Here is an 11,015-nt window from a genome sequence, read left to right as displayed (position 1 = left end):
TTTTTTTAAAAAAAAAAAAAAAAAAAAAAAAAAAAATTATTAAAAAAAAAACATATATTTTTCCCCTTCAAACACAATATCCACATTTTCTCCTTGGAATATTTTTGGTATTCACGTTTAATTCTAAAAACCTTTCATCTTTTTTTATTTTTTATTTCGTGTCTTTTATTTTATGGTTTTTTTTCCACACTGATAATTCTTAACTTTTTTGTTTTGTTCCTCAACATAGTATATATAATATTTCAAGAGCAAAGTTTAGTAGTACATAAATTGTTTCGATGATTCTCACCTAAAATATCATACAATTTAATAATTAAATACAAAAGCATAATATGAAATTAATGATATTAATAAATATCAAATTTTATTTAGAATATATTGTAATTCTTACCAAATTTGGAGAGTAGTTTTCTAAAATTAGTTGACTTAACTATGGTTATGATATTTGTTAATATGATATAATTTTGACCTTTAAACTTTAAATATGACACATGTCTTTAAGCTAGATGTGCACTTAACGAAATGGAGGGAAGGGGTAATGGAGGGGAGCCGGATCCCACAATTTCTATTTTTAGTTGATTGTCAAACAATGTTCAATAGATATTTTTTTTTTACTAATAAAGGTGTTCAAGGACAACTTTAAATGGCTACGGATGACTTAAGCCTTATTTGATACCCTCCGATTCCATAATTCTAACTCCCCCTTCCCGCCAACAACCTGAGTCGGTAGATGGAGATTCTTCTTTTATTTCTTATTTGACGAAAGTATCCCTGCCTTATACTCATAACTGAAAGGTAAAACCGTAAATATCCCAAAAAGGGCATTCCGTTGGTAACTAACTCTTCTCTGCAAAACTATAAATAGAACTGACGCTCCTCATTCTTCTTCATCATTTCCAATTTCTCTGCAAAACGAAAAGAAAAGAAAAAATGAATTTCTTAGTGAATGCTGTGAAATTGTACTTCAATAGGAATTGGACAAGAAAAGACTTGATGAGTTCTGCACCAATTCCCCAGCACGCTCGCACAAGCTTGCAAAAGGTAAATTTCCACTTTTTTTCCTATTTTCCTTCTATTTGATCACAAATGTTGTAATTTAAGAAATTGCAATCGAGATTTTTCTGTATAGCTGATCAGAAGATGAATTTCGGTTCTCCAAATATTGTTGATGATCGAAGTCGGTGTTTTTTTTTTTACAGTTTCTTGTAGTTCAGAAAGAAAAAAGGCAACATTCTGTTTTCCGAGAATGAATTTAGATTCAAAGAAGATTTTGAAGAATTAGCATTTCGAATCGAGTTTTCCCTATTCGGTCTTGAAAGTTGTTTTTGACTTGGTTTATATGAGAGTATTCGAGGGGACGGGAAATTAAGATGTTAAATTCACTTAGTATATATTATGATAATGGAAGAAAACATCAAAGTTATAGTTAAAATTTTGAACAGTTTAATGAACTTAATTAATTCTTGAAAGTGTGAAGTTTGCATGGAAATTTTCATATAAGTATTGATTGGTTTTTGCTGAAACTATAGGTTTATCTTACTCTCCTCTGTGCCATGTCGGCTGCTGCTTGTGGATCCCTCTTGCACTTGATCGGGGAAGCAGGGGGGCTGTTCACAGTCCTTTCTTCTGAAGCAAGTTTACTCTGGCTTTACCATACACCACCATGGAGAGTGGTACATGATCAATGACTCACAGATTTTCTTCCAAAGTTGTTTAATTATTCTTCAAGTCGCTTCTTATATCGTAAATCTTCTGTCTATGCAGCGGAAGAGGGTTGTGCTCTTGATGTATACTGCATTTTGCGTCGGTGCTTCTGTTGGCCCTTTTACCAAGTACTTCTTCGAAATCGATCAAAGGTAAGACTTGAAAGATGCTAAACATTGTTCAGATATGGTTGTTTTTACTGCTTTCTTGTCATATCATATTACCTTGTCGTTGATTGGTATATATACTTGTGATCACTTTATCTTTGATAATCATTCTATGTTGTGTTCTGTATTATTGCGTGCAGTTAGCTAAAAGTGGTTACTAGGATTACGTAGGTTTGGAGTCTGAACAACCCTGTAGTATTTGAATTTTTTTGCAGTAATGACTCTTGTTCATGATCTGTTAGGCTTCATATTGGAGAATTTGCATAATGCATAGCTTATGAATGAGAAAATTTGAGAATTATGACTAGCATTGAGTTTTAGAATGTTGGTCTGATATTAGCATTTAGCTAAATTGATGACTTGTAAGTTGTAACTAAGATTCATAGAATTAGGGGATTGGAATGGAATTACAGCTACCAAATTGTGACTCGGAATTATATTCTTTAGAAACCGGAAACAGTTTTGAACTATATTGGCTTATGAATGAGAGAAGTTGAGCAATATGGCCATCAGACTGCATTAGAACCTTGTTATTTGAGAATATCTGATAATTTGAACAATATCTAACTTCAGAAATCTCTCTCTCCAGCGCTGTCGTTAGATTTTTGCAAGGTGCAGCAATTGTCTTTGGAAGTTTCTTGCTTGCAGCCATGGAAGAAAGGGAAAGGAGACAAATCTACATCACTGGCCTGATTCACACTTGTAGTCTAATGCATCTGTCATTTGGCATTTCTCAGTGGACGTTAAAGGTAAGAAAGTTGTGTGCATACAATGTATTCACACGCATCCTATAACACAGTTCCCTTGTTCATAAAACAGTAATTTTGCATACAATTTCACAAATTACAATAATTTTGAACTTACTTTACTCTAGTTTTGAACTCGCCTCTGTCTAATGAATGAATGAATAATATGACTGACTTGAATAATGCTATGACAGGCATACGTTCTGCGGTCATTGTTCATGGGGTACCTTGTGGTATATAGCCAAGAGATACTGTACGATGCTTGCTTTGGAGATATTGACTTTGTCAATTGCACATTTACCGTCTTCCTACATTTACCGGCTATAGTGGTCCATGCTGTAAGACTCTGCCTGGGTGCAGAAATTCAGCAACGCAGACGGAATTAATGCTGATACACTTGGTGTTGGAAAAAGATTTCCAATAATTGGAACTATAGAATAAATAGAGAGTAGTATGCAGATGTGGAACTGTAAATGATGAACAAATATGGCTTTGTGATGACTACATTTTACTGTAAATTCATAGTCTGAAGCCAAGTGCTTTGAATATTTCTTGGCAAAATTTGAATAGACTATACTTATCAACTTATAAAAAATCAGTTGATCTAATCAGACTCCTATTGATTCTCATGATACTACCAAGCACAATAATAAATAAAAGAAGTGAAGGAAAACTGTTGTTCACGTTGTAATTTTTTGCCAAAAGACATCACTTAACCAGTTAATGATGTGTGACTTCCATAGTCTTAATAGATTTAGATACATTGCATTGCAAGAGTTAGAAGTTGGACGTTCAATTAATATAGTAGCTAAGGGTATGCAATTGGGATTAGAAGCCTTAAGTAGTACATAAAGTAAACTTGTGAAGCAGAATCATCAGTTGCTTATTTTCATATACTTTCAACATATGAACAAATTTAACAGAAACAAGAACTAATGACTGCTAATACAGTAAATCCTCTACCAAAATGCAATGTAGGCCCTCGCAACCTTCCCATATCCAATGGCCTTCTTGTAAAGTGGCTTGCGGATCATGCCAGATTCTGCTTCGGATTGATGCTTTACTCTATACTTGTTCGTCTGGTCTTCTCTCTCTATCGGAGCAGAATCCTTGATTCCTGTATCTCTCCTTGTCGATTTCCCTTCACCCTTGCTTCTACTGGACTTATTTTTTTCAGTCTGAATCACCTTCAACTTCTTCTGTTTTCTGAATTTACTCTCAAAAGCATTGGCATCACTTTCACCCAAGTCATTACCTAAGTAGTCTTGTTCCCTCGATTTTCTTTTCTTTACAGAAACTTCCCTTCCGTTATGTGCTTTTACATCAATTGAAGTACCACGATTTTGAAAGTTACTTTGGATGAGAGTTTGGTAGAGGGCATGTAGAGCAGTTGTGGTATCATCCTCGCTAATGTCACAACAGTTCATGCCAGGAAGCCAGTCTAACATAGTGCAGAGCCAACTCTGAGACAGTTGATCGGGTTTTGTACCATACGGGAGAAGCCTCCGCTTCCGACATGTAGAACATCGAATCCAATCTCCTTGTATAATGAATGGAGCAACTGATGACTCATCCCCACAAGTCGTCAGTTCCGGGCAGTGTGTCTTATCAGAAGCAATGTGTAAATCACTACTCTTCGGGGCAGCAGTATTACCAGAACGAAGCTTAATCCTAATCCTAATGGGTTTGTGAGAAGAAATAGGGGTAGGGGAAGGGAGTTTTTGAGATATCTGTGGTTGAATTACAAGTTGATCACTCGCCAAAAACGAACCATAAACACCAAATTTTGGCCCCAAATTCTCAGCAGAAACAGCTCCTTCAAAATCTTTGATACAGCAGCCCAAAACAGTTTGAATCTTAGCATCAATGTCTATATGAGAATCATCATATATTTCTCCCTCTTCAATTTCATGTTCTTCCGCCATCGTAATTTCCTAGTCCTGTGCTCACAGTTTCTAAATTTCTTTGCAAAGTTCACAAAAAATCTAATCTATATAGGAAAAACCTCCTGATTAATATGGTAACTTATTACCCACTAACTAAATAACTACTTAATAAAATAGACACGTTAATTTTGTAATTAAAAATTAAATATACAACCTCCTGATTTTGTACTAATTTTGTTATTAGGCAATTGGGAATAGGAAAGAAATTAAATATACAACTTCTAGTTTAATTAGGGTTCCGAAGAAGGAAAGATTCCTAATATTTAATTAATGGAACTTTTTTTAGGGACCCTCTTTTTGTTTTTTTAGTTAACTTCCTTATGTTGATGTTTTTTCACATTTAAAAAAAAGTGTGATACGTATTCCAAGTGTCCTTTTATGATACTCCATTAATCTGGGACAATTTCATATAAATAATCAAACAATAAAACGATATTATATATATATTGTGAGGAATATTCACATATAGCCACTCAAAATAATTTAATTATGCTCCATAGCCATAGTTTACTAATTACGATTCGTAGCTTCATGTTAGATAGAGGAGAGAGGCGAGCGAGATTGAGAGAGGGAGGAGAGAAGCAAGCAAGAGAGGGCAGAGAGACAAATTGTATATGTATATCTATCGAATTGCATATGTATATTTGTCAAATAATTGTATATATGTAACTGGTATACATATATATTTGTATATCTGGTGAATAAGATTGAGAGAGGGAGGAAAGAGGTGAGCGAGATTGGGAGAGAGGAAAAAGGCAAGCATGAGAGGGCAGAGAGTGGAGAGACACGAAATGAATATATATATTTGTCAAATAATTGTATATCTGTAACTGGTATACATATGTACTTGTGTATTTGGCGAGGGAGATTGGGAGAGGGAGGAGAGAGACAAGCGAGAGAGGACAAAGAGTGGAGAGAGGCTAATTGTATTTGTATATCTGCCATATAAATATATATGTATATTTATAATTTGTATTTGGTAATTTGTATTTATATATGTATAAAAGAGGAGAGATGCGAGATAGAGGAAGAGAGGAGAGAAGCAATGTCATTACTATTAAAATTAAACTACGAACCATTATTAATAAAAACTATAACTATGCTAACTAATTAACAAGCATATGTTACTTATCCACGTTTCCCTTTATAGTTATTACCGGTAAAGTTATGCTCTTTTTTTTTTGTTAAAATGTCTTTAAAGGTATTTTACAATATTTAGAGTGTATATATATATATATAGCACAACTGAAATGGGGTAAATAGAATAAAGAGATAATTAAAAATTATACTTTAGGAAAAGCATTTTGGAGATTACATAAGATAGTCGTAATAAATTTAGAATTTAAATGTGACTACATAAGATAGTCGTAATCCCGCCAACAACCTGAGTCCATAGATCCTTCATTTTTTTAATTGCCGAAAGTAGCCCTGCCTTATACCCATAACTAAAACCGTAAATATCCCAAAAAGGGCATTCCGTTGGTAACTAACTCTTCTCTGCAAAACTATAAATAGAACTGACGCTCCTCATTCTTCTTCATCATTTCCAATTTCTCTGCAAAACGAAAAGAAAAGAAAAAAATGAATTTCTTAGTGAATGCTGTGAAATTGTACTTCAATAGGAATTGGACAAGACAAGACATGATGAGTTCTGCACCAATTCCCCAGCACGCTCGCACAAGCTTCCAGAAGGTAAATTTCCACTTCTTTTTTTCTCTACTTGATCACAAATGTTGTAATTGTAATCGAGATTTTTCTGTATTGTTACTAATAGCTGATCAGAAGATGATGTATAATACCTAATTTTTAAAAATTGATGAATTTCGGTTCTCCGAATATTGTTGAGTTTTCTTTTACAGTTTCTTGTAGTTCAGTAAGAAACAAGGATGAATTTCGATTCTCAGAAGATTTTGAAGTTTGAAGTAAAAAACGATTGGAGATTTGGAGTAACGTGCAACTTTTCTTTAGCATTTCGGTCTTGAAAGTTGTTTTTGAGTTAGAATTTTACACACATCTGACTTGGTTTATATGAGAGTATAAAACATCAAGTTATAGTTAGAATTTGAACAGCTTAATGGTGGAAAGCATTTTCAAACTTTCCAAAATGGTATGTATTGATTAGTTTTTGCTGAAACTATAGGTGTTTGTTACTCTGCTCTGTGCAACGTTGGCCGCTGCTTTGGGATCCCACTTGTTCCGGGAAGAGGAAGGGCAGTTCACAGTCATTTATTCTCTAGCAAGTTTCCTCTGGCTTCACTTTACATCACCATGGGGTGTGGTACGTGATCAATGACGACTTTTCTTCCAAGTTGTTGAATTATTCTTCAAGTCGCTTCTTATATCGTAAATCTTCTGTCTATGCAGTGGAGGAGGCTCTTGTTCTTGATAGTTGGTGCCTTTTGCATCGGTGCTTCTGCTGGCCATATTACGGAGTACTTCTTCGAAATCAATCAAAGGTAAGACTTGAAAGATGCTATACATTGTTCAGATATGGTTGTTTTTACTGCTTTCTTGTTATCACTTTTATCTTTGATAATCATTAGATTTACTACATGGAAAAATTGATGACTTGTAACTAAGATTCATGGATTTAGGGGACTGGAATGGAATTACAGCTACCAAATTATGACTCAGAATTATATTAATCTTTAATTCTTCAGTAACCGGAAACAGTTTTGAACTATATTGGCTTATGAATGAGAGAAGTTGAGCAATATTTTGTTCAACTTGTTGTTCCTTATTTGAACAATATCTAACTTCAGAAATCTTTCTCTCCAGCGCTGTCGTAAGATTTTTGCAAGGTGTAGCAATTGTCTTTGGATGTTTCTTGTTTGCAGCCATGGTACATAGGGAAAAGAGACAAATCTACTTCAATGGCCTGATCCAAACTTATATTCTAATGCAACTGTCAGGATTTGATATTCATCAGTGGACGTTAAAGGTAAGAAAGTTGTATGCATACAATGTGACTAATTACAATGATTTTGAACTACTTGACTCTAGTCTTATGACTGACTTGAATAATGCTTAATTATGACAGGCATACGTTCTGCTGGCATTCTTCATGGGGTACCTTGTACTATATAGCCAAGAGATACTGTACGATGCTCGATTTGGAGAAATTGACTTTGTCAATGGCACATATGCCATCTTCCTACATTTACCGGCTATAGTGGTCCATGCTGTAAGACTCTGCCTGGGTGCAAACATTGAGCAATACAGACAGAATTAATGCTGATACACTTGGAACTATACAGATGGGGAACTGTAAATATGCCTTTGTGATGACTACATTTTACTGATTGAATGAGGAATTCATAGTCTGAAGCCAAGTGCTTTGTATATTTCTTGGCAAATACTGATACACTTTGTGAATAGAATATACTACTGCATAATTGTTCTTTCTTTTTCATAACAGTGATCGGTCCATTACCTACTTAACTCGAAAATGAGCAGATTGAAATGTTACAGTTTTAAATTGGGGGGTTCTTAACCAAAGTTATTGAACTATTTTTATATCATAAAATGTAGTATCTCCTTTGTTTTCTTCTTGCACTTTCTATTATGTTTAGTCAAAAAATAACAAAAGTCATATAAGTTGGTTAACCAAGACTTTCAGGATTTTATTACAAATATCTTATGTAATCTCCAAAATGTTTTTCCTAAAACAAACAAACGAACTATTTGTTACCCAAATATCATAAGTTGTTTTTGTACTTTTTACCCAAACAAACGAACTATTTGTTATCACAGTCAAGAGTTTTACCTAAGCACCGCAATTGATTATTTATAAAATTAATTTTTACACCTAAAAGTAATTTTTCGGCATGCAATACTTGTTAAATTTTTTGGCATGCAATACTTGTGTTTGGCATGGAGGAAAATATTTTCTCGAAATGCTTTTTAATTTTTCTATACGCCCTTCTCTATCAAAGGTTCAGATTTATAATGTATCTAGTTGAAATTGATTCTTAAATTCATGTATAATGCCTACATTTCAACATTATGATACATTACACTTTATCATGTACAATGTATCGTGTTCAAATAAAAATGTTATGTATTAGATATATAACTATTACAAAATAGTCTAATTGACTATGTATCATTTGTTATTATGTAACTGCTGTCTTTTAAGTTTTGTTCAGTCTTATTCAACTTAGAACATTACCAAATCATATTCCTGATACATAAACCCTACTGTTTTATAACTAAATCAGTGCATAATGATACATAACGATGTCAAATTATCCAAGTGACTATGTATCAGATGTTGTTATGTATTTGCAACCTTTAAGTTTTGTTCTTGTTTGAAGAATTTTGAATCAAAATTGACCGTGTACCAAATAACGATCTGCTTGAATTTTGAAAATCTTATGCTTTCATGAGATTTTAATTTAATTTTCCATTTTCCCCCTTTTTTAGCGTAACAGAAGGATGTATCGAGACGTTGAGTGATGTATGTGAAATTCTTAAATTTTAAGGGATTTTTGTAATTTGGAAAGAATAGAGATAGGATATATTTAACTCTTAACACTATGAAATTTGTGAATTTTTACAATATTTTTCAATTTTCCTATGTATGATTGGTCAAATTGTTTGAAGAATATTTCCGGTAGGGAAATAAATTCATTAAAATGAGGAAATAAACTTCCCTATTGAAAGTAGGGAAAACAAGAGGTATTTCAAATTTATTGTCTCCTCAAACCTACTCAATCCCCCCAACGCCACCTCTTGTCCATCCCACCCCGCCACCCCAAACTCCCACTTTCTATGTCATTTCACCTTCATAATGTTTTCTTGATTACTTACCAAACACTTAAAAATAAATAACAAACTCATTTTATTTTTCAAAAAAAATATTTTCTAAGAAATTATTAAACGTGAAAAATATTTTTTCTTTCTTACCAAACACACTTTCCACTTAAGTTAAGGTGAGTGGCTTTTTAGTTTACAAAATATTTTAAGGATCTTAGTATGTTTTGTCTATGAAAAATAAAAAATGAGAGTTTAAAACAAATTGACACTTCAGCAAATGATATTACTTAAAACTTTTCAAACAACTTCTCATTCCCGCCAACGATCTGAACGGGAAGATTCTTTTTCTTTGTTTGTTTGACAAAAATGCCCCTGCTATATTCCCAAAACTCAGCCTATAAGTGAAAGGTAGAAGGGTAAATATTCCTCAAAGGGTAGTCGTTGGTAACGAACTCTTTTTCAGTATAAACAGAGCACATCTCTCCTTCACTTTTCTTCATCAGTTTTCCGATTCCGTTTTCTCTCTGCAAAGATGAAAAATGCTGTAAAAGCTTACTTCGAAAGGAATTGGAACAGGGAAGACATGACGAATCCAGATGAAATTCCCATGCGCGCTCACGAAAGCTTGAAGAGGGTACATTCATCCTTACAACTTCAATTTTTCATTTTCATTAATTTGATCAAAAATGTAACAATAGTATAAAATTGTTGATTATATTTCTAGAATTTGTGATTGAGAGATCGAGAAATCGAGATTTGTTTTTGAAAATTCAGTCAGAAATACGGAAACATTTTACTTGCTTATCTTAAATCTTCAGGATTGATGAATTTCAGTTCTCAGAAGTTTTTGAAGTAATTTTTACTTTTGCAGTTGTTTAAGACGTTATTGATAATCTGATAGAACAATTATATTTCCTGTGATTGATTAGTTTTTGCTGAAAATATAGGTGTATCTTACTCTCTTCTGTGCCATGTTGACTGCTACTTTTGGATCCATCTTGCACTTGATCTGGGAAGCGGGAGGGCTGTTCACAGTCCTTTCTTCTGTAGCAAGTTTACTCTGTCTTTACTTAACATCACCATGGAGTGTGGTACGTGATCAATGACTCGTAGATTTTCTTCCAAGTTACTGAATTATTCATTAGGTTGCTTCTTATATAGTAAATCTTTTGTCTATGCAGAAGAAGAGAGTCTTACTCTTGATGATTGCTGCCTTTTCCTTCGGTGCTTCAATTGGCATTTTTACCAACTATCTCTTTGAAATAGATCTAGAGTAAGTCTTGAAAGATGGCAAACATTGTGCAGATTTCTGTTGTTGATGTTCTGTATGGTTGTTTTTTTAGCTTTGTCTTGTCAAGTCATAATATTAGAACCTGATTTTTGTATAGAGAGAAGTCTTCTGCTGATTGGATACTTTCGATCTCATTATAGTTAATGAAAATAATCATTAGAGTTACTCTAAATTCTAAATGAAAAAATTTGAATCTCCTAAATTGATTACTCTCTCTCTCTCTCTATGAAAATTCTGAAATAAGGACTTAGGAGATATCCCTACCTGAGTGTGTTTCACAAGACAAGGACATTGGACTGTATTATTCTTGTGCGCAGTTAGCTAAAAGTGGCATGTTAAAGAATGACAAATGTCCCACATCGGTGGTTAATGAGATGGGTGGACTCCTTATAAGGCTTGGGCA

The 11,015-nt window shown here is 33.6% G+C and overlaps 1 protein-coding gene across 2 annotated transcripts; it reads left to right on the top strand.

Annotated features, from left to right (window-relative positions):
• The first annotated feature begins 895 nt into the window (after positions 1-895).
• Positions 896-7,810, top strand: LOC102580622 (bax inhibitor 1-like). Of its 2 annotated transcripts, none has more exons than XM_006367872.2 (5): positions 896-1,041; positions 1,530-1,673; positions 1,765-1,856; positions 2,461-2,620; positions 2,812-3,165. In XM_006367872.2, the coding sequence occupies exons 1-5, from the start codon at positions 931-933 to the stop codon at positions 3,001-3,003; spliced, it is 699 nt and encodes a 232-aa protein (XP_006367934.1). In that variant the 5' UTR covers positions 896-930; the 3' UTR covers positions 3,004-3,165. The 2 variants fall into 2 exon arrangements, with proteins under 2 accessions (XP_006367934.1, XP_006367935.1); XM_006367873.2 differs by lacking the exon at positions 2,812-3,165 and adding an exon at positions 7,604-7,810 and having other exon boundaries at positions 912-1,041.
• Positions 7,811-11,015: the final 3,205 nt, after the last annotated feature.

The sequence above is a fragment of the Solanum tuberosum genome, unplaced genomic scaffold, assembly GCF_000226075.1.
Source record: "Solanum tuberosum cultivar DM 1-3 516 R44 unplaced genomic scaffold, SolTub_3.0 scf00987, whole genome shotgun sequence".
Lineage (NCBI taxonomy): Eukaryota > Viridiplantae > Streptophyta > Magnoliopsida > Solanales > Solanaceae > Solanum > Solanum tuberosum.
The sequence above is the reverse complement of the archived record's forward strand: the minus strand, read 5'-3'. Positions and strand labels throughout refer to the sequence as shown.